At 38.6% G+C, this 27,673-nt stretch overlaps 1 protein-coding gene across 1 annotated transcript; it reads left to right on the top strand.

Moving 5' to 3' along the window:
- The first annotated feature begins 4,048 nt into the window (after nt 1–4,048).
- Nucleotides 4,049–27,632, top strand: LOC134851535 (uncharacterized). The gene is made up of 9 exons (XM_063867665.1): nt 4,049–4,132; nt 17,381–17,504; nt 17,760–17,819; nt 18,447–18,559; nt 18,797–18,825; nt 19,186–19,510; nt 23,697–23,756; nt 24,004–24,250; nt 26,775–27,632. Exons 1-9 carry the CDS (start codon nt 4,053–4,055, stop codon nt 26,997–26,999), a joined length of 1,263 nt encoding a protein of 420 aa, XP_063723735.1. The 5' UTR covers nt 4,049–4,052; the 3' UTR covers nt 27,000–27,632.
- The last annotated feature ends 41 nt before the right edge of the window (nt 27,633–27,673 follow it).

The raw sequence follows: 27,673 nt of genomic DNA on the forward strand, positions 1-27,673 counted from the left end.
AGATCATTCGGGCCGTGCCGCAGAGATCTGAAGGCGAGTTGCGGGACGTAGTGGGTGAAGATTTCATGATGTTGAGTGAGGGTAATGTGAGTGAGTTCCAAACGAAGAAGGCGAGCGAAGCGTTGCCCACCAAATTCCCCACCATGGATGAGAAGGACAATGTACACAGGATTATGATAGAAGTGGAATTGTTGCTGGGAGCTTCAGGGTATCGGACCCGCAGGAACCTACTGATGACCCATGGGGAGTATCCTTGCCACTGCCTGTCGCAGACGTTGTGGTACCCCAAACGCGGGAATCTGGTGTTAGTGTGTGACGTGGAGGAGTTGTATTCCACGGGGTTGCCCGATCAAAATCGGCAAGTGTCAATCGTGGTGGTTAGTGCCATGCTGGTGGTGAGATGGTTGGAAGCTAACGCGGGCTCAAGTGAGTAGGAGACGGCCGTGCCGACACCTGAGCAAATAAGCAACGTGAAGGTGAACCTCAACTTAGATATTTTCAGAACCACCTGCAAGGTTCTGAGGATACGCAAAGCCATTGAGAGGATATGGTCAAGGCAAAGGTTGATGCTTTGGTTCCGTGCAGTGATGACATCATGGATGTATGAACGCGCGAAGCCTATCAATCCTTCCAGCTAGATATAGGACAGGGAGCCTATTAAAGAGCATTCTTAATGCACAGAAACGCTGTCACCAGGGCGGTGAAGCGGGTGGCTGGAGCGCCTTGTGTTACTGAAACAGAAAAGAGAGAGGTCTTACGAGCTGACCTAGAACGGAATGTGAGCCTGTGTCTGCACAACAGCTTTTGCAGGAACCGGGAGCAAATGGTGAAGGTGGACTTGCTACCTTGTTGCAAACCGAGGCTGTTAGAGCAAGAGTTGGGGCACGGCCCGCAACCCCGTGGACATGCTGGAGAAAGTCCTAGAAGACAGTAAGAACGAAGACCAAGGGCAAGAGGCAATGGAGTGACGAAGACTTAACAAAAGATGAGAGTGAGAAGAGGAGAAAAACTTGATTGTCTTATTGTGCTAAAACTTATACCAACCAACCAAGTTTGATTATTGAAACTAAAAAACTTTTTGTTTTGCTATAGTTTGGTCAAACCAGACTGTGAGAATTGGTAAATTTGTTGCAATTGTTAAATGTCAATGAAAATTTTAGTTGATGCTATTTATATATAGAGAGAGCATAGGTGAGTATATTTACCTAATTAAACACTCCTGAAGTTTTTAACCTGTGTAAGACACGTGTTCACTGTGTGGCGACCTGGTAGGTTTGGGTACGCTCGCTCGAAGAGGGTGAGTACCTCATTACCTTTCCTAGCCGCAAGAGTTTCTTAGTTTTAATATCGAGGACGACATCATAAATAACTGATTACACTTGGTGAGGGAGATTAGGTTATTTTTAACGGGTGCGTGGCCGTGCCACGTCCCAAACTTTTAATCAAGCGAGTGTGAAAAGAAATTTTATGGCGAGATGACGTAAGTAGTCAGAAAAGAAATTTTATCTAGGACACTCCTCATGGTGCAAATTTTGTTAAAAAGTTGAAAGGCAGTGAGATGTAATATGATGCCATTTGTGACACGTAGTGAGTTGAGGTGGAGCAGATAAATTTCATTTTCTAATGCGATTTGTAAGGTTGATTTTAGAGAACTGGAACACTACTTGATGATAACCCGGTGTTATGTGATCAATGGGGACATTGATGGGGACTGTCCGGGGAGTAGGTGCCATTCTGCCAGAAGGGCACAGCCTAACCTTCCGGCACAACGCGAGAATAGAATTGGAGTTCTTAACGATCATTTATTAGTAAAAAGGAGGGTCAAAAAATTCTGGAATTTTTAATTTTCAAAAACTCGAATTGTGACGTCACATTTTTGAGAAATGCTAAAACGGCCATTTTGAGCCGAAAACAAAAGAAAAGAGAACAACAGCTGAAATAGTGAAAACTAGTCGAACGGGAACGAAAGAAAAATTGAAGCCTGTTATCGTGACGATCACGCACGATAAGACATCTAATTAGAGACGACAGGCGGAAAGGAGGCTTCAGTGGGGAAGGAGTAAAGAGCAGTATCCTCCAGTGCCACGAATTGGGAGTAATAACGATGTTATTACAGAGAAATCACGGAAGCGGAGGCTCGGCCCCCAGAGACAGTATATGGTGAGGGACTATAAAGAACTGACTTTTTAGCAACTCTGATGCCATAAACATTTTGAATTAACAACGGTTTCAATTGATATTTTAGAATATGAGTAGCTAGAAAGAGGAAAGCGTCAATCAAAACAGTCAACATTTCAAAACTTACTGGAAAGCAATTACTTCTTTCCAAAAAAAAAGTTTTAAAGTAGGCTTTCAGCAACCAGTAAGTTCAATTCAACCCTTGATGCCATAAATCAGACTGCAAGGGCCAAAAACCCGACTCCACAAAGACATAAAATTTGACTTTTCCGAGAATCAAAGCTTTTGCTGTTAAGAATTTCAACATAACTGATCACGCAGTAAAAGATTCACGATGCCTGTAATTTCGATTGAACCCAGACTCAGATTTGTGATAATAATTTTTGAAAAAGACAAATAGTTGCAAGAAATGGTAGGAGAAAACAAAAAGTAAACTTTTCCAAGAATTGTAGATAAGTTAAGAGTTTTGAGAATACGTTAAAATCGTATATTCAGACAAACGTTTTCGCATATTTTTGTGCATTTTCAGGTTTTAAAAATTCTAAACTATCTGTACAAAATGATTAAAGATCATTAAAAATGTCATACACATCATTACTTAAAAATTTTAAAAATTCAACCAATCAAAACTTTAGATATATCACTAAAAGGTTATCAAGAGATTTGGATTTGGATTTGGAACACAGCAGCTTTGTTCCACTATTTTTTGCGTGTACCGGAGGAGCAGCACCAGGCTCTACAAAAACCGTTCAGAAACTAGCAGAGAAACTAAGCGAAAAACGGAACGAATCATACTCAGGCACAATAAACTATAAGAACAAAAATAAGTTTTGCACTTCTGAGGAGTGCAATCCTCTGCCTTAGGGGTGCAAAAATCTTAAAAATACATCCAGCATAGACAATTCTATCTGAGCTATAATCGAGGAGGGTCGATTTTAAATGACAATTCTCTGGATGCATTAAAATCGACTTGATTTATTCATAAAATTTTGCCGATGTATTTATATAGCGTCGGTACGGCCCTATCCAACCTGTGGCATGGTCTTTCTTGCCTCAAAAGTGCAGGGAGATTCTCTAGGCATTCAAACCTGAATGCCCTTATAAAGCAGAGTCTATCATCTACTCACATTCCGTCTGTTTTAGAACCACGACACCTCTACAGGACCGATCAGAAGCGACCAGACGGTTTGACGCTCGTTCCATGTGTTGATGGTAAGCAGCTCTTGTGGGATGTAACGGTAGTAGACTCCTTAGCTCCTTGTAGGATTAATGCGGGTCTGTTTGTAACCCTGGTACGGCTGCCGCTGAAGCGGAAGAGCGAAAAATTGACAAGTATAAAGATCTTGTAAATTATGGATATCTTTTTCAACCGCTAGCTTTTGAAATTCAGGGCGCGGCCGGCCCCAGCACAGAAGTTTTTTTGAGCAAGCTTTGTAAGAACCTAAGCATATGCACTGAGGAACCCAGAGCAGGCAGCTTTTTAAAACAGAGAATCTCCCTGGCAATACAGATTGCGAACGCCGCTTGCGTACTCGGAACAATAAATGACAAAATAACTTTCGACGAAATTTTTTTATTTGTAACACTTGTATATTATAGTATCTCGTGTCGAGTTGCGTGTTCTTATTGAAGAAACGTAACCCGTATCGATTTTAATTGAAAAGGACTTAAACACTTGTCATCTTCTTTTATCATTATCACTTCCATATCTAGAAAATTCCAAGGATTTTGACTGGAATACATGATGAAGGGACTCATGACTGTAACCTCGGTTACTATGATACTTTTGACCTTCTGATTACCTGTGCAAGTAGCGTTGCATGATGTAAGGGCCCATTTTAATTTTAAACGATTTTTTTTTGTTTTAGAAAGCCATGTTTGAGATAAGCGTCTTCATTTTGCTGATCGCATCAGCTGCTGCTTCACTGAATGCTCCATTGGTCATATGGACGAGGTTAGTTTTCCAAAATCAGAAAATGAAAACCATTTGATTGCTCGAAAGAGTATGAAAAATGAGCGTTAAGTGCTCTAATTAAGAAAGCTATGGCATTAAGAAAGTTATGGCACTGAGTGCTCTAATTAAAAAGACTCTCACTTAAATGATTGACTGGTAAAAAAACGGTGTATTCCCACACAACGGCGTAAATAACAAATTTATCCACAACGCCGACAATTATAAAGGTATTCTCAGCGCCGAAAATTAAATAGCTATTCACCGCGCAAAATGATTGTTTTAAATACATTTCTGAGTAACACAAAACAGAAAATGATTGTTTTACTGAAATTTGAACGAATACTGAACTGTGATGTCGGAAATTTTTGCCGCAGTTATTTATATTCTTTTCAATTATGTATAATTTGGAAGAATAAATGTTCGGCGCTGTGAATAGCTTTTTGATTTTCGTCGCTATGAAAAGCTTTTTATTTTTCGGCGTTGTGAAAAGCTTTACTTTTTGGCGCTGTGAGTACGAACCAAAAGAAATTCAGAAACTTGAAGATATCCAAATTGAATGTGTTTCCCGAAGCATTTTTAAGTGGTATGTGAAAATTTTTCCAATCGTGAGACAAGTAGCATGTTTACATGTAGTCATTTTTACAAAGTAATGACAAGATATTTAAAATCATAGCTTCGATCGGAATTGGTAAGAGGTACTCGACTTTCTCCATTTAAAACCATTCTAATCAACTTTTTCAGAAGAAAAAATGAAGTCGTGTAACTGTACACTCAATTTTCAAAAGATTTGCACCTTCGCAGTATAGCGCAATCCGAGGTCAATGTCATGTGAATATGTTGCTTGTCTAGCGTCGCCTTTCTTTTCTATTAAAAACCATATCAGATGAATTTTCTCGCCTAGTTATTATTTTTTGGGGCATATGACGGGACTCATTGAGGGAAAATTGTTCAATTGTTATTGAGATGAATAGGTTTTTGAAGGCTTTTATCTAGGTTTAGAAGAGATGAAGGCCTTTATCTAGGCTTAGGTTATAGGCACTCATCTATTTTTTTATGAAAGTATAAAGGGCGCAAAACAATGTGAATGCAATTAGCTCGCAAGTGAATTTGTATTCGAGATTTCCCATCGGAACAAGAAAATCACCCAGTTTTCTCTGGTTGTGTCAGTTCTCTGAATTGAGTGGGAATGATAAAGATTATTGACAATATTCGAAAATTGAATTTAAATAAAAGCAATGACATTTTCTAATTCTCTGTGGCTTTATTTTTTTGCGTATACTTAGTTTGCCATAACTTGTTTTTAATTCAAAGCATGATTCATCAGTTTTGCGCAACTTATGATTTATTCCCGAGAACTGCTTTTTAAATGATTCAGCTATTTTCTAGCATAAAGAGCTCGCTTGCGCTAATTTCTTGTTTGATAAAAACAGGTTTTGTGAAAATGTATGGGGTCGGGTTTTTTTATTTTTCTTTGTTTTTGAGACGATTTGGAAAATTTTTTCCCTTTTTTCAAAAAAATAATTTTTTTTTTCAAAAACTGCTCAACCGATTTTCAAAAACGTGGTGCCAATGAGAATTCGACTCACTTTCCTGTATGTCTGCTCAATTCCCTTGTCTCTTTTACCTACCTCACTTTCTACAGCTTTCGAATTTTTGACCCTTATTTTTGTTTATTTTTTCTACATTATCTCCTAAACTACCCTCCAAAATCTGAGATTTTGATTTCAATCAAAAGGACAGGTTCTGGTGGGAAGATCTCCTGCGCAAGCGTCTACGCCCAAGTTTTCTACACAAAAATTATGGCCCTCAAAAAAAGTCAAATTTTCGATTTTTTGACCATTTTTGGGAACTTTTTTAGTTTCCTCGAAAACTACTCTCCCAAATCTGAGATTTTGGTTTCAATGGGTAGAACGTGTTGTGGGAAGCTACTCTGTTTGAGTGGTTCGCCCACATTTTCTTACACAAAAATTATGACTTTGGGAAAAGCCAAATTTTCGATTTTTTTGAGTTGAGATTTTTGACCGTTTTTTGCAATTTTTCGACTTGTCTCGAAAACTGCCATCTGAAATCTGAGATTTTGAGCTCAATAACTTTGAAGGGTTGAGAAAAGTTCCCCTGTTTAAGCCTGAAGTACATTACAACCTCATAACAAAGCAGTTACGTCTGTGGGAAAAATCCAACTTCTCAAAAAAGTCCTTCCTCCTTAGTTTTTCAGAAACAACCAAGGTGAAGCGCAATTCACGAGTTTTTTGTGATTTTGTGTTCGATATTTTCCATCGGAACAAAAAAATTGCCCAGTTTTCTCTAAGTGGTTAAGTTTTATGAAATGAGGGGAATGATCAAGATTATTGACAAGTTTGAAAAAAGAATTCTAAAAAACTTTATGACAATTTTCCAACTGTGTTGGCTTAATTTTTATAGTGTATAATTTGTTTGTCTAATTTTTTTAATTGAAAATATGATTCATCAGTTTTGCGTAACATACTCCTGAGTTCTGCTTAACTACCTGAATATATATTTATTTTTTGGGAGGGGGGGTCAGTTCATAAATAAAGCAGGTTCACTGGTAAATGGTTTTCGTTTTTTGTTCCGGGCGTTTCGAAACAATATGGAGTATGCAGATTTGGTTCTCAGTTTCCAGTAACACAAACGGTGTTTGTTTATGACTTAAGTCACTGCCTCCAAAGAACGTGGCAAACTTCATTGCATGATGTTTGTGCTATTTCATTGACTTTGTTTTTTGAGCTGCATGAGTTGTTATATCTACTTGAATTGCTGCGCGATGGTTCGAATGGTGATGCTCCTTCCCTGGTAGATAAGATCTTCCATCAAGAGGCATGGAATTTTTTCTCTTTCTTTACTGGTTGTCTCTAAGGCTAACTCTAACTCTTGTAACTGTTTTTTTTTTTTTTCACAAGTTTCACTTTATTTTTGTTATCGCCGAGAATTGATGGATTCTGATATTTTGACTAGATAATTATCCAATAACAGGGTAAAGTTTTCTAGGATCTCGATGATTTGTTAACCAAGTTCAGTACTTAATTGCAATACGCGGGGTGTATTTCGAATGAATTTCTGCCTGTCATACCGCTACTGCAGTAGCAGTAATTGTTTATGTATGTACAACCAACCTACGGTGCTTACTTATTGCTTTTATGGTATACTCAAGGTCACAGTGTGTGATGACATTGAGACTAATGAGAGATCAGAGTTTTTCAGCACTGATCTAGATCTCAGTAACTAATACCAAAAACAAAGAAAAAAGAAAACCTAAATTCAATATTCCGAATACAGTATTGAATTACAACTTGTTTTCAATTTATATCGCAACGTATATCACATGGCGCAGCCAGCAGGATTCGCAGCTCAAGATAACAGAACGGATATGGGAATCCCGGTATTTTGGGCGTCAGCGAATCTAGACCCTTCGTGGCAATTTAAAATCTGGTTCGAACAATTTCTCATGGCGGTTACGGTTAAAGAAAATGTGAACCCAGAGATTATTTTGGAAGAACCAAAAGACATGCTAGAGGAACCAGCCCCTCGTCCAGAAACACCCCGAGACGGAGAGAATGAAGATGCGAGGAACGCAAGGACTCTTAGAGACAAGCTCGCAAGGGATAGAGTACTATTGGAGAATGAAGAGAGAAGGACAAGGGGCCCACGAGTCGGACACAATGTTTTCTAGAACGAAGTACAAAAGAAATTGGTGTCCAGATTATTTTTTTCTTTGGGTACAGAAGGAAAGAAACGATTCCTACAAAAGAACCCACATGCTGAAATATCGAAAATGACGTTCAGGGAAATTACAGAACTGGCAGAAGTTTCGTTCCAAAAGGTGAAATGTGTAACATACGAACGATACAAGCTGTTTACGAGAATGCAAGAATCTGGAGAATCTCTGGAATCATTTCACGCAGCGTTGACTGCACAAGCAGCCCGATCAGAACTGGGAACATTGGAAAATGAAATATTCCGTGATTTATTTATTTCAAAAATGAAAAACATGACCTTGCAGGACAAACGTTGACATTCGAGACCCTAGACCCGGAAGAGGTTCTGAAAAGGGCGATAAAATTCGAACACAGCAAGTTAACCACAATGGCGTTCCAGAAGACAAATGCGGCGGCTACAGGAGGATCAAGTAACAATTACACTTCGGGTGTGAGAATAAAACAAGAACCTGTAATGGCAGTTCGAAATTTGTCAGGGACAACAAAGAATCAAAACAGAAAGGAATCGAATAAAAGACAAAATAATAACAAGAATCAAAGCACGAAAACAAAACCATGTAACAGATGTGGAAGGCCATTTGATCAAGGACATCTGAAAATTTGTACAGCGATGGTGAAAACTTGTAAGAACTGTGGTAAACCCAATCACTTTGCAAAAATGTGCAGATCCCAACAAGTAAGCGAAGTTGCGGAAGACTCGGAAGGATCAGTAGAGGAATGCGACCAGATAAGTGAAAGAATGGGGTCATGTAGTGAGGTTGAAGTTATGTCGATACAAACTTATCAACCGGAAAACGAGAGAGTTTCAAAATATGTGAAAGATCGAATCAATGAAACGAAGAACAATTCAAATGCAGAAATGATACGAGTTCAGAAAATAGACTCGATTCGAGATCCAACTTTGAAACGAGTAAAATCACTAAAGGCCATGGTACGAATTGATAACCAACTAATACAACTAACAGTGGACACGGGAAGTCCAGTTTCATTTCTCAATTGGGCGACAACGAAGGAAATTATGGAAAAATCAAACAAAGTAAGATTCATTCCGTCAGAAAAACTGAATTTACAAACCAAATTCGTTGATTACAACAAACAACCGATCAGTATACTGGGAGCCCTAAAGACCAATCTTCGGTCGGCGGGCTGGGAGGTAAAAGGCGCTACCTTCCTTGTATCAGAATGCAAGACCAGATGCATCATGGGACTAGATCTGCAAGGACAAGTGGGAATAGTTACTACACAAAAACCAGCGCCAAAGGAACTCACCAGGTTTGACGTGCTCATGTGCGAGCAGTCAGAAGGTTGGAAAGAAAAATTTTTCTCTCAATTTAAAAACTTATTTGAAAGCAAGGAAGTTCAAAAAACCACATTGTAAGTTCAAAATTTAAATATTCACTATGTCCAATCCAAGAAAAGGGGAGAAGAATCCCAATTCTCATACAGGATTAAGTCGAAAAAGAAATCGAGACGTTTTTGACTGAAGGTCATATAACAAAACTTGATAAATGTACAAGTGATTGCTTTATCGCTCCGATTGTGATAACAGTAAAACGGTTTTGAGTAAAAAAACGTGAATGCATTAGTTCGAAAAGGGATTTTGTATTCGATATTTTCCATCGGAACAAAAAATTGCGCATTTTTCTCTAAGTGGGTAAGTTTTATGAAATAAGGGGAATGATCATGATTATTGACAAGTTTTGGAAAAAGATTTCTAACAAATTTTATGACAATTGTCCAACTGTGTTGGCTTGATTTTCATAGTGTATATTTTGTTTGTCTAATGTTTTTTTATTGAAAATATGGTTAATCAGTTTTGCATAACATACTCCTGAGTTCTGCTTAACTCCCTGAATATATATGTTTTTTTTTGGGGGGGGGGGGTCAGTTCATAAATAAAGCCGGTTCACTGGTAAATGGTTTTCATTTTTTGTTCCGGTCGTTTCGAAATAGAATGGAGTGTGCAGATTTGCTTCTTAATTTCCAGTAACACAAACGGTGTTTGTTTATGGCTGAAGTCACTGCCTCCAAAGAACGTGGCAAACTTCATTGCATGATGTTTGTGCTATTTCATTGTCTTTGTTTTTTGAGCTGCTTGAGTTGTTATATCTACTTAAATTGCTGCGCGATTTTTATAAATAGAGAATGTTTGAGGGTTTTAGTAGATACTTCTCAAATGAGTGCGGCGTTGTTGCGAAAAGTACCGAAGATAATGAATTGAATCTATATAGATAAGTTTTTGAGGTATTTTGGAAGTCTTATATTGTTTTAGTTATATAAACTTTTCGCGCTCCGATTGTTTGCGAAGAGCTTTTCTCGGTGGCTTCCCTCATGATGGAGGGACCGATTGTTGGAAATTTATTTATGATGGAGGACCGATTGTTGGAAATAAATTTTCAGTCTTTTTGTCAGAATTGAATCCAATCAGAATTGAATACTCAAAATTCAAAGAACTCGCGAAATTGTCAATTTAGGACGTGGATTTTGGGGGAAAATATTCAGCAAATAGGAACGACTAACGATTTTGAGTGGTTCAAAATTTTCCATTATTCGATCATTCCATCATAACAATAGCACCCGCTTTTCTTTGCTAAATGTAAATTTGAGCAAATAAATGAAAGAATTGCGAACTTCTTGTGAGGTGCTAGGTATTTTAGCCGACCGATCTTTTAGCAGGCTCAAAGCAATTGCTAACAAATGTGGCATTGGCAAGTTGACATGATAGCTTGCGCTTAACCAGTAGCGTTTTTATCTTGTGCTTAAATTTGTCTTCTGCGGTGCTAGAGATTTTAGCAGACCAGTTTTTCAGCAGACTGAGAACAGTTATAAAATGTGATAGCTAACTTCAGACGCGGCATTGGCGATTAGCGACCGCCTGCTCCGCTGCGCTTGAATTCAACATGAGTGTTATTGTGCGCGTAAATTTTTGTTTTGCCGCTAATTTAGACTGTTGAGTTTGTAAAGTTGATAGTTTGGTGGCGTCCCTCATGCTTGAAGGACCGAATGCTTGAAATTAATTTTAGCCATCTTTCAGCCAACCAGAATTGAGTATTCAAAATCTCAAAGTAAGAAAATAAATCCAGGCCATTAGTGTAGTTATTGACCGATTAGATAAGAAGGGGCGTTCAACTGTGCCGAAGTACAACAGTGCCGAATTGAAAAAGCGTTCAACAGTGCCGAAATTTGATGATTTTTGGCACTGTTGAACAATAATATTATTTTCGGCACTCTTGTATTTCGGCACTGTTGAACGCCCCTCTAAGGGCAGCACAACAGTGCCGAAAATGATTTTATTGTTCAACAGTGCCGAAAATCATCAATTTTCGGCACTGTACTGTTGAACACTTTCATTTTCGGCACTGTTGTAGTTCGGCACTGTTGTACTTCGGCACTGTTGTACTGCCCCGATAATACGCAGATAAGTTTTCAAGACTGAAAAATTCTTATGATTTTGACCTCATTGATCTTGATGATTATCTGAAAAGTATTGCGGTTGTAACCCGCAATTTGTAATATTTTTGATTATTTTCCACTGATTTAATACATTTTCTCTTAATATTGACTTCGATTTTGTGAGAAAGGCTTTTAGCCAATAGAAATGCTTAGCGATTTCGATTGGTTGAAATTTTTCAAGCATTCGGTCCTTCAAGCATGAGAATCCTCCCCGATAGTTTTGTTGACAAATTGTGAAATAATTGTCTTAATTGGGGAAACTTGGCCCCAGACTGAGCGTCTTTTGAGTCTGTCAATCAAATATCCATCACGGTGCTAGGGATTTCAGTAGACCGGTTTTTTAGCAGACTGGTTTTTTAGCAAACTCAGAACAATTATAAATTATGAAAGCTAACTTCAAACGCGGCATTGGCGATTAGCGACCGCTTGCTTCCCTGTGCTTGAATTCCACACCAGTGTTATTGTGCGCGTAAATCTTTGTTTTGCCGCTAATTTAGACTGCTGAGTTTGTAAAGTTGATAGTTTGGTGGCGTCCATCACACTTGACGGACCGAATGCTTGAAATTAATTTTAGCTATCTTTCAGCCAATCAGAATTGAGTATCCAAAATCTCAAAGTAAGAAAATAAATCCAGGCCATTAGTGTAGTTATTGACCGATTAGATAAGAAGGGGCGTTCAACTGTGCCGAAGTACAACAGTGCCGAGTTGAAAAAGCCTTCAACAGTGCCGAAATTTGATGATTTTTGGCACTGTTGAACTATAATATTATTTTCGGCACTCTTGTACTTCGGCACTGTTGAACGCCCCTCTAAGTGCAGCACAACAGTGCCGAAGTACAACAGTGCAGAAAATGATTTTATTGTTCAACAGTGCCGAAAATCATCAATTTTCGGCACTGTTGAACACTTTCATTTTCGGCACTTTTGTACTTCGGCACTGTTTTATTGCCCCGATAATAAGCAGATAAGTTTTCACTACTGAAAATTTCTTATGATTTTGACCTCATTTGATGATTATCTGAATAGTATTGCAGTTGTGACCCGCAATTTGTAATATTTTTGATTATTTTCCACTGATTTTATACATTTTCTGTTAATATTGACTTCGATTCTGTGAGAAAGGCATTATACCAATAGAAACGCTTAGCGATTTTGATTGGTTGAAATTTTTCAAGCATTCGGCCCTTCAAGCATGAGAATCCTCCCCGATAGTTTTGTTGACAAATTGTGAGATAATGGTCTTAATTGGGGAAGCTTGGCCCCAGACTCAGCGTCTTTTTGAGTCTGTCAATCAAATATACATCACGGTGCTAGGGATTTTAGCAGACCGGTTTTTTAGCAGACTGGTTTTTTAGCAAAATCAGAACAATTATAAAGTTTGATAGCTAACTTCAAACGCGGCATTGGCGATTAGCGACCGCTTGCTCCGCTGCGTTTCAATTCAACACGAGTGTTATTGTGTGCGTAAATCTTTGTTTGCCGCTAATTTAGACTGTTGTGTTTTTGAAGTTGATAGTTTTGTTGACAAATTGTGAAATAATTGACTTAATTAGGGAAGCTTGGCACAAGAAAGCGTCTTTTTAAAGTCTGTCAATCAATAATGCGTCAGTTTTAGATACGTTGGTCTTCTAAAAGATTGGTTCTCTTCTTGTGAAACTCAAACTCGCACTTGCTGTAATTTAAAACCTGGTCTCCAAACCTCTGTCACCAGATAGGGTCTTATGAACAAAACGGCCCAAAAAAGAAAATAGTGAGAACGGTCTATATTGAGTTATATTGGAAACTCCTTATCAACATACAATTAAACCTCTTATTACATAACTTACAAAGGAAGATCAAGGGGCACGCCAAAGGGTGCAATTTTTGCGTGTTTTGCAAATTTAAAACTAGAGAGCTCATAGGCTCATGAATAGATCCATCTAGAGCTTTTTTCGCGATGATTGTAAGTTTTTTTCGTGATCACGCGAACAAATGCGTAGGTTGCTCAATGTGGTTTAGGTGAAGCCATTTTACATGTAAACTTATCTGCCTTAGTGTGTATCAAAATGCCTGACTGGCTGCCGGAATATGATTGGCTAATTCCCAGTTTTAGTTTTAAATTTGTTTCAATTTTGGTTTTTGGTCCGCTTACTGCATAAGACTCCCAGACTGTCAAACATTTCATGAACAGAGTTTTTTTTTTAGCGGAATGCATTTCTTTTTTAGTTTTCACGTTCGCTCGTGTTATTTTCTTCGCTCGTATTATTTGCCAACTAGTCTCTAAGTACTTTGGAATAATTGATGTATTTTACTTGCGCACCAAATGATTTGCATTATTGTTTTTTTTTATCGGTTTTTATATATATTTTTAAAAATTTGTTCTTTCCACTGATACGATAAAACTATCGGCTAGAAAATACAGCGTAGCGATTAGCATGTGTGCTGATTAGCATGCGATAATTGCTTCAATTCTGTGTGCAATCGGAGCATAATAAATTTGGCCAAAATTCTCATAATCTCTGAAATCACTTTTAGGGAAAGTAAAATATCACTTTCTTCTTATTAAAAATTCGGCCAAATTTACGCTGGTCATTAAGCAAATTGGAGTTATCAAAAGAATAGTCTTCAAACTTGTCCTGGACTAGTTCACTAAAGGCAACATGAGTTTTAATAAAGGCAGGAGAATTTTTAGGGGGACAGTGAAGGTTGGGGGACAGTAAACCGTACCGAATCCTAAGTACAATCCAAATCCGAAACATTTCCGAACATGGGTCGTTTCATAAAGTCTAAAGTCCATGAAAAACAAAAAAGTTACTTAGCTGAATGTCTGGACCTGTTTGCTGAGATGATTGGTTTTGTCTTTTTAATTTCTGTCAAGTTTTCAATGTTATGAGTAATAATTTTGACATGTGCGTCAAAGTGGCGGAAACATAGCCGTGCCCACATGCAGGTTTTAAATAAAGTCGGTTGTGTAAAAGGCAAGTCGGTTGTCGTCAATAGTAGTAGTCGTAGTCAGAGTTGTTCGAAATCAATTTAAAAATTGATGGGTCTGATGGTGAATCGTCTGAGCTTCTGCTGCTTTTTGGCCTGTTGCCCTTGATGAAGTTGCTGTTGATGGGAGCTGGTTTTCAAAATAAACTTTTGTCCGCCTAAGACCAACACTAGGCACAAGACCCTTAACATGTTTGCCACCAATCTTTTCCAAGAGCCTCCAATGTGAGGCGAATACTTTTTTCCTGTCGCGTTGTCCGTGGCTTATCTACTTCGATGATGATGAACCCTTTCTGAAATTCCGTGTTGATGTCCTCCTGGTATTTGGCTTTCATGGCCGGGTTTCCTCGTATTCGCTGTAGAAGACTGGATATACTTGTTGGCAAGCCATCGGTTGTTTGGCAAATGTCGGTCGCGTTTCCAAAGCATTCCAACTTAGTGTCCATTGGTTAGGTGACGGGTCCAAGACGGCTGCGTTTGTGCACTGAAATTCGTTCGGCTTCCATCTTCATCTATTCGACTTCTCGTCGAAAGAGCAAACTGTCCGATTTGAAGTGAATGGTGTTGGCGTCGTTGTTTAGCTGCATTGTGTCCTAAAAGCCATCCTAAAGGAGTTTTCCATCCGATCGGTATATAATGTCCTAATGAGATAGCTTCTGTTGGTGTCACTAGCTCGGCGAAGTCGCATCTTATGATGAGTCCAGTTTCCTTTGAAGGCAGTGTTCCAATGAAAATTTGATCAAATGAAAACTTAATTCCTTGGGCAGATGGCGTTGACAAGCTCAGGGTCAAAATCGATGTCGTTCAGTTGAAAAATCTGCAGTCGATGCTTGTTGGGTCTAATTGTTATAGTCTTCTTGTCAAAAGCGGTGTCGTATGAAGTCAGCGCTTGATTAAGCTGAATCAAGTAGTTTAACTTGAGATCCGGTTTCAGTCAAACCTAAGGCATGTACTACTTGATTGTCATGGGAAATCGTCATTGGCAATGTAGGGATGTGGCGAGTCGATTTCCATTTTTTGAGCTGAAGGTGCAATTCGATGCATCATCGTGTTAGTTGGCGTTTCTAATTGTAGTATCTTTACATCTTGTTGAGTTGCATTTGATGTGTAGTAGAGTGTGGTGTTTCTTGGTGCATCCATCTGTCCTACATGTCTGAGTTGATCGGCAAACTTGAGGTGGCGGAGGTAGTTGAAGCAGAGTTGTAGATCTCTGGCATGATGAAATTGTTCCTTGTGGTTCATCGCTATCAGGTGTTGGTAACTTCCGAGTTTTGGGGAAAGTTTTATCTTGTGACATAAACTAAACCATACTTGATCGGATTGCTCAGACGGCCGGCAATTGCGAGAAAATGAAAATTAGGTCTAACCTGAATAATTATTACCAAAATACTTTTAACTTATTCAATTTCTTATTTAATTGTTTCTGTTACGGGCTAATAAATTGAATGTTAAGTGTGCTCATGTCGATTTTGTGTAAAGGGCAGTCGTGGGCAACCCATGTGGGTTCGTTGGCTGTCCTCTCAGAGGGTTTTGTTGTATATATTTGATGCTTAGTTGTTAATAACCAGTTTCTCTTGAGAAATAAATCTTCTGCTTTTATCCGGGCAAAGATCTTTTCGTGGCTCCTTGTGTCCAGGCTGATGTTGCTGTAGTTTCCCTTGAATGTTGGAGCTGTTGTTGTGATTATTTGTTCGGCTGGCTGAATATGCTTGTTAATTGGTTGGTGCTGAGCAGGTCGCTGTAGGCTTGGTCGTAGACGTTGAGTGAAGGTTGTTGAAGTCTTTTGCCGACACCCTGCTTACTGGAATGGCTTAATGTTATAAGTAATGTTTTTGACACGTGCGTCAAAGTGGCGGGATTAACACTACAATTGTTTACATGAACATGCTTATCGACACAGATGCTAGTAGGGCGGTCTCCGCTAGAAGTAGATTTAATTATCTACTACTGCTATACAATCGGTAGAACTAATTTAGCCTTGTAGATCTAATTCTTCTAATCTTTTTTTTTTCAGTCTCCTGTTTTGTGTATATTTTAAACAATGAGATTTTCAAGAAATGCTGCTGCGAAAACGAGCATGTCCGTATTTAGAAAAGACAACAGAATTGAATCAAGTTTGTGTAATCATTACAAAAACAAAATCTTGGCAAGGAAGAGACCCGATTCACGAAAAACAGAAGTTTGCAAGTTTTTCTTACAAGGCAGTTGCACTAAGCCTAATTGCAGTTACAGCCATATTTCACGGTCGAATAGATTTTCTGTGTGCCAAGAGTTTCTACAAAACAAGTTTTGTCCGCGTGGGTCTAATTGCTTATTCAGGCATATCACGAACGCTTCCAAGAAAAATCACGACTTACCATCACAACCTACGAATACTCAGCGCATTCAAAGCTTTAAACTAACTAGAAATTTGAACATTTCTCCCAAATTTGCAAAAGCAGACAGCAAATCTGCTAAAGAAAAGAAATCATGCGTAACTGGAAATACAAACACTTCCGAGTCTAGTGACTTAATTGTGCACTTAGAAAAAAGTAAGGCGCATCCGAAAAATGAAAGCAGCAACAATAGCAACTGCTTCTTACTATTGGACGTCACTAAAAATGAAGATAATGATGGCTTAGAGTCTTCGCTGATAGACTCTCCGATGAGTTTGCTGGATGATATTCTGGACAGCAAAACTCATTCGATTTTACCTGATTTTATACGTAGATGACTTTTTGTATTTGTGTTGATAGGTATTCGTAAAGTTAAAAATATATTGCATCTCTCTTATTATCCACCCGGATGTCCTCATTCTTTATACCAGACATTTGTTACCCCCTAGATATAAAAGAGGCGGTGTAGAAACAGACCGAATTATACAACCCATCATTATCTGATGGGTATAGTGGGATATGCTACCGAAACAATGTTGCCTGCACCCAAAAACCCACATCCAAAATAAAGAATATAATAACCAATTCTAGAAACTCTCCTTCATTTTTCTAATGTTGGCTGTTTACATTTATTCGCAAGGTTTGTTAAGCTTTAGGCTCTACTTTTGAACTGTATGCGACTAATTGGAGTACTCTCATTATTGTGATTGTTTCAGCGAGCAGTGTGCCCAGAATATGCCCAAGTTCACACTAGGAGATCAACTGTCGGATGAAGATTTCAACCACAAAGTCATCGCGCCCCAATGCGGAAAATGTGCTGTTGTTGTTTTCGATACGCAAGTTAGTTGCTTTGCAAGTCAAATTGATTGTTGTCGAAACAAATAAAGAAAGCCACAGTTAAGTTGACGTAGTTTGGCCAAATAATAAATCATAAATGGTTGCTTTCAAAAGTATCAAATTGTAGTTTGAAATAACACTCATTTGTCGCAGCTCTATTATGGAAGCATGCAGTGCGTTTGCTCATGCTTTGTGAAGGCCATGTACGCCTTTCGAATTGTATCTTTCCCTTTTCTGTACGTGGTTGTTGTCTTTTAGATTTCCCTGGATGACCTGGCTTCTCTGGCTCAACAAAATTCCCTCATGCCGTCTCTGAAGGTATAAATTCTAGCATAGAGAGCTCGCTAGCGCTGAACAATCTAAGTTTTATGACTTCAAAGTTAACCGAAGCAGTTCAGAACTTTCAACTGTCATACGCAAAATGATGAACAAAATCCCTAACAAACGAGCAATCATAGTGCTTCAAAAATTATATGATACCATTAATTTTCTGAATGAGTATTTTTCAGTTCATTTTTTTGCGAGCGGGACTGGCTGTAAGTTACCTGTTCTCTGTCGGAAGGTCTGTGGTTCGAGCTTCACCGTAATTTGTTTGCGTTGTATTAAGCAATACTCCGCGAAAAATGCCAAAAAATTGCATCGGTCAGAACCACGGACCTAATAGCAGTTCTGAGCAATAGTTTGAATATCTCGTATGGTGCTCCTTTCTCTGGTGGATAAAATTGTTCCTAAAGAAAGATATATTGTGTTTGTTTCTCTTGTATTTGTTTTGATTTGATCATTACAAATATTTAACAAATTCAATTGAAAATAGTGACAAGCGGATGAGCGATGGGCAGATTGAAAGCCACCCTTTTGGAGGGAGCGTGTCCTTTCCTTTATTTTGTTCATGTTTTGAAGAAGTTGTGTTGGGACGAAACAAGAGGTTAATTTGTGATAATTCAGGGTGTGCTGATGAAGGCGGATTGGCAGCGACTGATGAGCTACAAGGGGAGTGGGGGTGGGGGGCAGAAGACGCCCTTGTGTGACACACGATACATTCCACTCTCAGTTGATCGGTTACTATCCTTCATTGGGCGCCAAATATAATTCACACCTCAATACATTTTCCAATTTTTGCCTCCATTTCAATTCGTGTCCTTGAGTACAAGTCGCATCTGTCGGAAAAAAATGATGTTTTTTTGTTTGGTTAATCTATATAATAACGGACATGTTGATTTTTCCAGGCAATAATAAAGCAGAATCTCATAAACAGGTGCTAATAGACAGGTAACAAATTGTTCATTTTGTTTCAGAAATTCAGAGAACGCAGCCAACGACATTGGTAAGCTCAATCAATTTGTGAATGAATGTTTTGAATTTTAATTGAGTTAAAATCCAGAGAAAAAGTTGGAAGTTTCGGTAGTTCATTTGTTGCGACATTTTTCTGCGACTTTTGCCTCCTTCTCTGTAGGTTATTTTGTCATGCTAGGTATTTACGAGAGGAATAAAAAAAATTACCCGTTAACCCAGTTTTTTCTAATCGGGTTAATTTTTATCAATAAAAGAAGTCAATCACAAAGAGTCATAGTTTTTTCTTCGTAAATTGATATGTTTTTAAAAAAATCGATAGTCTTTTTGGGTTTCTGTGATTTCATTGACAGGTTTCCAACTGTCTCTTGGCTATGTTCTTTAATTTGATTAGATCTGAAGCTGAAATCAACTCTGGGAAGCCTTGCCAAGAGTGATGAAAATACGGTGTATGTTATTCGGTCAACATTCAAAGCTGCAGTGAGCCAGGTAGAACCCAGACATGTGATCAAGCGTCGATCGGCTGCCCCGAGGGCCTCAAATGAATCAATCTACATCATGAATAACTGTTTCCTGATGAACTGCGATAAAATCTATTTTCTCGCTCTGGGAAATGAATGGAAAAGCAAAGATGGAAAACAGCCCAAGCCCCAGAATATCAGCGGCTGGTACACCGATATGACTGGCGACAAATGCCCCACCGGCAACACAAGCTTCACGTAAAAGGCTTTATTTTTGTTATACAATCATCTATTTTCTTTTTTTTGCTCCATTCAATTCTCTGAGCCATAAAGAGCCAGCGAATGTTTTCAAAATTGACTAAATTAAATTGGAATTTGGTAACGCCTGGTGGTGGTATAAAATAGCTTTAACTATCGACAGCCTTAATAATTTAGATTAACCACGCGCTTTTTTGTTAATTTGCAATTCCGCGAACTTATTTGTTATCCTGGCCAATTGTCGACTGGAGCATTGCATTTTTTGATGTGTAAAGCTGAAAATATGGTGGTTAGAAATTAGACGACAAGCAAATTAGACGGGTCCAGTAAAACGGAATTTAGACGTTAAATTCGTTTTGCAAATCTAGCATTTTGGACGAATAGCAAAGGACTAACAAAATTTATTGCTTGAAGCCAACTTTCACCAAAACAAAGAGTTTATAATCCCATTGCATATCAAAATATTTATTATAAATGTTTTTTAAAACGTTAATGTAAACTTTATGAAACCTTTTTGAAAGGCCGAAATTATTGGTGGCTAGGAAATTAGACGACAAAAGCAAATTTGACGTCTGCAATAAATTGGTTTTGAGACGTTAAATTCTTTTTGCAAATCTAAAATTTTACATGAATAGCAAAAGGCTAATAAAATTTTTAGCTTGAAGCGCTTTTTCACCAATTCAAAAGATTTTATAATCGCTTGCATATTAAATTATTTATAATAAATTATTTTCAAAACAGCGACATTTGAAAAACAGATTTGCATTTAACCCCCATCGAACCCGAAATAAGCGTGTCACGTAGAAGTCAAGAAATAGAGACGCAACAACTGGTGTTATCGATAGACACAGAAACATCGCCCAAACAGACAACGGCGCAGGGGACTATGACAGAGGACGATGATGCCCCATTGTACAGAAGGAAACTCAGCAAGGCACTGGGACACAGGTTCATCGCGCCAGCATCCAGGCGGGACAAATACCTCAGACCCTTGATGCACTTTATCAAAGAAAAGGATCGGGGTTCTATTAAACAAGCCTACGGCACCTTCTTCTGCAACATAAAGAAGCGGCTAATGCGAGACGAATGCCTGATAATTGATGACCGAGTGGTGATTCCAACCCAATTGCGAGACACGGTACTGGATACCGTGCACCTGACACACCAAGGGACAGATGCGATGCTACATATCGCGGAAGACATCTGGTTCCCGCTTGTTCAGAGGAATAGTCGCATTGGGACAGGACTGCAAACAATGCAGAGAATAAGGTGAAAATCTTAAGTCGGTAATAGGAAAAAAAGCACCATGCGGAATGAAAAAATGGTAGAACCGAACGAGGAAGTCGAATTAGATTTTGTCGTCCGATGCCAGATGAACTAAACAAAGACGCTTATCTACTTGTTGCAATTGATAGATTTTCGAAAGACCAAACTACTAAGGTAGTCACAAATACTACGGTGGACACGGCCATCAAATCCATGCAAAGATACATAAATAAAGGGGTTGCCAGGCAAATTAGATGTGATCAAGCACAAAAATTTCCAGCTAAAAAATTCCAAGTCTACTGCAAATATAACAATATCAAACTACTTTTTGCACCAGTAGATTATCACAGAGTAATAGGACTTGTCGAAAGGCTAACATAGACTCTCAAAACACGATTAGGTGTAATGATAATTGATCCAAACAACTCACCTTATAAATTGCCATCGGACGTAGCGCAGCTAATCAAAACACTAAGAATAAACCCACCTCCTGGAACCAAGTTTTCACCGTTTGAAATGCACATGGGTAAGAAACCCAACACAATAACATCAAACTTAGCCACTACAAGTAACCAAAATAACTTAAGCTGGAAATTTTTAATAAGCAAAGTGTTTAGACAAAAAGAGACTCGAGAGACCGCCACTATCACGAGAACGAACAAATACTTAACATGAGCGCATGTTCAGAAGAGGGGGTCGTAAACAATCGTAGTCGAGAAATTTGAGAAACACATCTGGAGATAATCAACCTCGACAGAGACATGACGGAGAAACAAGGTGCGCAGCTTAAAAAATTGAAACTAGGTATTCGAAATATGCTGGAAAAGTAGAAACAACACCGGACAAAAATTTGAGAGAAAAAATAGTGCGAAAGACGGTGAGGATAGCGCAAAAGGTAAAGAACATCAAACAATTTCAATAGAAATACAAGACACATTCTAACTTCTACGCCGCATACAGCATGGGTCCAAACGTTCGGGAAACAGCCTAGGCTATTATGAACTAGTGGTTTTGCATTCGTCCCAAGTTCAAAACTGTATTGTTACTGTAGACCAACGCAACTGAGTGACTTCGATGCGTATAAGTCCGCAATTTATAACAAGAGTTACCGGTTTTTAGACATTGAAAATCCGGAGGCACCAAGACATCCCATGTTTATAGAAACAGGGGGGGGGGGCAATACAAAAAGACCAGCGCAAAAGAAAAACCAATCGAATCAGCAACAACGAAACAAAAAGAGGCCGAGGACACCGAAGACCAACGGGCACACGACCAATAACAGGCAACGACCACAAAACAGCTACACGACAACACGGAAGAAGAACGGGAGGGCTACCAAAAGCAAGGGGTATACAGTTCAATATCTCTGCATCCTCAGCCTTGGACTACGAAGTATCTTTCACCTCAAGGGAAGAGGGAATTCATGAATCAAACAAGTAAAAGTGGGATACCCAGAAAACACCCCCACCAACCAGAACGTCAACTCGGGCAAGAACCAGCACACTGTCCTCGAATTTTGCTAATGCGATACCAATAATGCAGGTGGGGATAAAGAAGAAGCAAACCCCACAACCAACACCAAGCCAAGAAGCAATCTCTCTTGAGAGCATTGATGGGAACAATCACAAAAGAGAAGGAGAGTGAGAAGAAAGAACAAGTGGTGGCGTGCCTCCAGTTTTTAAAGACAATAGAAAAACCAAAGACCACCGAGTTGATAAGCATTGCCACGAGCAGTGACTCCAGCAGGGTCGAAAAAGTAACAACGGAAAGAGACACCAACAAAAACGAGGAGGGTGGCGAAATAAGTTCCAGAGAACAAACTAATGTTCAAGAGACGAGACAAAGAGAGGATATGTCAATAGAATAAACTCAGCAACAAAACTAAAAACTCTTTTTCTTACAAACGGGGAAATATTATCCGTCCTGATTATATATTTTTACATCCGTTATACTATTTATAAATGCCATAGTAAGTTACTTATGGAGCATTATTTATATTCGGCCTTGAAGGCTACGCAATAGACTGCGACCTTCAGGTCATACTAGTGACGTGTATGTCACGATTTGTTATGCGTGCTCTAATTGTCGTCAGATTATTTATTAAGATTCAGTCGTAACTAATAATATACCTTGATTGCCTTATCTGGCTATATAACTCAGCTCGGAAGTTAGAGCAACTCGGAACGTGAATGTGCACGGATAGGGATTCCTTATACAGGAACCACACGATAGAAATACTCTATAACAAGCTATATGGGCTAAATGCAGAGCAAGTGTTTCAAATGCTGAGGTCTATGAAATGATTAAATAAATTTTTATTTGAGACGTTGTTCCAATTTTGTTGGATGAGTCGATGGTTTTCTGAAACATTTTCACCGCCGCTCCTTCGATTGCATTTTGACTGTTTTTGCGAATTGCCAGTTAGCCTGTGTCTTAAGTGTCAGTGAGAGAAGTGAACCTTTACGTATTAGTAAAAACATTTAGGTGTCAATGATCAAACTGAAATCACTTTTTCAATTCATCTCTCTTCTTCGGTTTGAGAAAATGGTCTTCGACACTTTGGCTTTGCGTTTCTGCTGAACTTCATTTCAAATTCTCAAACTTTGCAAATGGCTCCAAAATTACTGACGTACTTTTAGTTACAACGGGGATTTCAATTTTCAGATTTTCCAGTTTCATTTAGTTTTTTTGGCAATTTCCCCACTGCCTGTCGGCAATGTTTACTTTCCGAAAGCTTTTTAAAAAATTCTATCTCTCATTGTAGTTTAAGCGGTTTATTTTAAATCTCGTTTAACACAAGCGACCAAAAATTATTGCCACGTTGTTATTGATTTTCAAGTGGATTTGTTCAACTTAAATTTTAATTACTCATTTTGTCGTGCTAGTTGATCAAGGGGCGAACGAATCTTCTGCATTTTAGGGTAACGATGAAGACCAATGAGACAATTGATACGCTGGGCATCTCCAATATTCAGATAAGGTATAGCATTCTCACTTGTAATTTTTAAACCGGCATTCTTAGAATGACATAGTGATAATGTCTAAGTAAAAGCAAGACACTTTATGACACATCATAATCATAAGTGATAATGTCTTTTTAAACCAGCACTTTTAGAATGACACAGTGATAATGTCTAAGTAAAATCAAGACACTTAATGACAGAAACGTTTGAGCATTGTCTTGTTGATGGCTCTTTTCAATTGTATGAATGTTTTTCGATGTGTAGCATGGTGATTGACACCTGGAGATTCGGACCCTCCGAGAACAACAAGTGGTTCAAGTACTGGTATGCAGAGAATCTCACACTCTCTTTCACGTTCAGCTCCAAAGAGCACTCCTATCCTCTGACTAACGGGTACATAGCCGCCCCAAGAGACAAGTCCTACGCATGTCAGTCGCCAGACATCTGGCCCATGCAACCCAGGGATGACATCAAAGGGCGATCGGCCTCGCTTCTCTTCCAGAATCTACAGGTGGGCTTGGCTCTGTCCACAAACCGCGGATTTCTCGTGTTCTCTCTAGTTTTCTCAAAATTATTTTCCCGTATGAGGCAATTGGAATCACATTTTGCATCATGTCTCTTCAAAAAAAGAATTGCCAGCTTAATTTAGCAGAAGGGGGCTTTGAAAGCTTAGTTTAGGTTCTGAAAGTTGGTTCCCAAAAAGTAGAGAGTAGAAGTTAGCTATTTGGACTAGATTATGTTTGTGATATACGAAAGATGGTATTGTAGGAGAGTAGCTGTTGTATGAGTGATTATGTTTGTGATATACAAAGGATGGTATTGTAGGAGAGTAGCTGTTGTATGAGTGATTATGTTTGTGATATACGAAGGATGGTATTGTAGGAGAGTAGCTGTTGTATGAGTGATTATGTTTGTGATATACGAAAGATGGTATTGTAGGAGAGTAGCTGTTGTATGAGTGATTATGTTTGTGATATACAAAGGATGGTATTGTAGGAGAGTAGCTGTTGTATGAGTGATTATGTTTGTGATATACGAAGGATGGTATTGTAGGAGAGTAGATGTCGTCGGAGTGTGTTGTGTGATTATGTTTGTGATATACGAAGGATGGTATTGTAGGAGAGTAGCTGTTGTATGAGTGTGTTGTGTGATTATATTTGTGATATACGAAGGATGGTATTGTAGGAGAGTAGCTGTTGTATGAGTGTGTTGTGTGATTATGTTTGTGATATACGAAGGATGGTATTGTAGGAGAGTAGCTGTTGTATGAGTGTGTTGTGTGATTATGTTTGTGATAAACGAAGGATGGTATTGTAGGAGAGTAGCTGTTGTATGAGTGTGTTGTGTGATTATGTTTGTGATAAACGAAGGATGGTATTGTAGGAGAGTAGCTGTTGTATGAGTGATTATGTTTGTGATATACGAAGGATGGTATTGTAGGAGAGTAGCTGTTGTATGAGTGATTATGTTTGTGATATACAAAGGATGGTATTGTAGGAGAGTAGATGTCGTAGGAGTGTGTTGTGTGATTATGTTTGTGATATACGAAGGATGGTATTGTAGGAGAGTAGCTGTTGTATGAGTGATTATGTTTGTGATATACAAAGGATGGTTTTGTAGGAGAGTAGATGTCGTAGGAGTGTGTTGTGTGATTATGTTTGTGATATACGAAGGATGGTATTGTAGGAGAGTAGCTGTTGTATGAGTGTGTTGTGTGATTATGTTTGTGATAAACGAAGGATGGTATTGTAGGAGAGTAGCTGTTGTATGAGTGATTATGTTTGTGATATACGAAGGATGGTATTGTAGGAGAGTAGCTGTTGTATGAGTGATTATGTTTGTGATATACAAAGGATGGTATTGTAGGAGAGTAGATGTCGTAGGAGTGTGTTGTGTGATTATGTTTGTGATATACGAAGGATGGTATTGTAGGAGAGTAGCTGTTGTATGAGTGTGTTGTGTGATTATGTTTGTGATATACGAAGGATGGTATTGTAGGAGAGTAGCTGTTGTATGAGTGATTATGTTTGTGATATACAAAGGATGGTATTGTAGGAGAGTAGATGTCGTAGGAGTGTGTTGTGTGATTATGTTTGTGATAAACGACGGATGGTATTGTAGGAGAGTAGCTGTTGTATGAGTGTGTTGTGTGATTATGTTTGTGATACGAAGGATGGTATTGTAGGAGAGTAGCTGTTGTATGAGTGATTATGTTTGTGATATACAAAGGATGGTATTGTAGGAGAGTAGATGTCGTAGGAGTGTGTTGTGTGATTATGTTTGTGATATACGAAGGATGGTATTGTAGGAGAGTAGCTGTTGTATGAGTGTGTTGTGTGATTATGTTTGTGATATACGAAGGATGGTATTGTAGGAGAGTAGCTGTTTTATGAGTGTGTTGTGTGATTATGTTTATGATATACGAAGGATGGTATTGTAGGAGAGTAGCTGTTGTATGAGTGTGTTGTGATTATGTTTGTGATAAACGAAGGATGGTATTGTAGGAGAGTAGCTGTTGTATGAGTGTGTTGTGTGATTATGTTTGTGATAAACGAAGGATGGTATTGTAGGAGAGTAGCTGTTGTATGAGTGTGTTGTGTGATTATGTTTGTGATAAACGAAGGATGGTATTGTAGGAGAGTAGCTGTTGTATGAGTGTGTTGTGTGATTATGTTTGTGATATACAAAGGATGGTATTGTAGGAGAGTAGCTGTTGTATGAGTGTATTGTATGAGTGATTATGTTTGTGATATACAAAGGATGGTATTGTAGGAGAGTAGCTGTTGTATGAGTGTGTTGTGTGATTATGTTTGTGATAAACGAAGGATGGTTTTGTAGGAGAGTAGCTGTTGTATGAGTGTATTGTATGAGTGATTATGTTTGTGATATACAAAGGATGGTTTTGTAGGAGAGTAGCTGTTGTCTGAGTGTGTTGTGTGATTATGTTTGATATACAAAGGATGGTATTGTAGGTGAGTAGCCGATGTATGAGTGTGTTGTGCTGTGTTGTGTTTGTTCACTTGCCCGCTTTGTAGTTTGACGTGAATCTCATCTTCAACGGGACAGCTGGAGAGGCGCCAGCATTGAGGACTGGCTTCTCAGACGGTGTGGACTGTGACGACAGACTGGGCAAGGGGGGAGTGGTGGGACTGGCCTTCCTAGTGCTGGTGCTGCTCGTCTCCCTCTACGTCGTCACCATTCTCTCCACTGCCCAGAACCCAGTGTTCGGAGACAAGCAGATTGTGGTCGCACAGGAGTAGCACAGAACGTAGAGTCCATCTCCCACAGAGCCTAAATGATACCAACAGTGAGGCCAACAGATGAAATGAACACGAGAACTATTTCACAATACTCGCAGATAATTGAACATTAAATGTAACTATTCAAGTCAGAATTAAACAAGTAAATCTTCAAACTCGATTGGACTGAATGCAAGTGTGAAATATGACAAGTAGGTTTACATAGTACTGGTAAATCTGAGTAGCAATAACAATTGCAGAGCAAAGTTCGCTTGTTGGAAAGAAATTGAGAAGACAACATTTGTGCATTTATATCAAAGGAAGTAATTGTTCACTTACAACCCAGGGCCTAATTCATGATGAAATCTAGAAAATGAAATAGGAAATGTTCAATTGAATCAAATCAACAACAGAATTTCCCTGTCTGCAAAAAATTCAATTCTTATCAGTGGTATCTGTTTATTCCAGAATGGTAACTTAATTCATTTCTTACGATGTATATGATGGATAATCTTTTCAGTGTTAGATAGCTTGCTTTATTATATTTCACTTCCTCGTGTAATCCTGAATCTTTTGATATGAAATTCGACATTTTATTAAGCATGATCTGTGTATATAAGATGAAGTCAACTATAAATTTAAGATTACCTATCATGTCTTCCAGAAGCAAACAATATTCACAATTTAAATAGTTT

Source organism: Symsagittifera roscoffensis, chromosome 7 (genome assembly GCF_963678635.1).
Source record: "Symsagittifera roscoffensis chromosome 7, txSymRosc1.1, whole genome shotgun sequence".
NCBI lineage: Eukaryota > Metazoa > Xenacoelomorpha > Acoela > Convolutidae > Symsagittifera > Symsagittifera roscoffensis.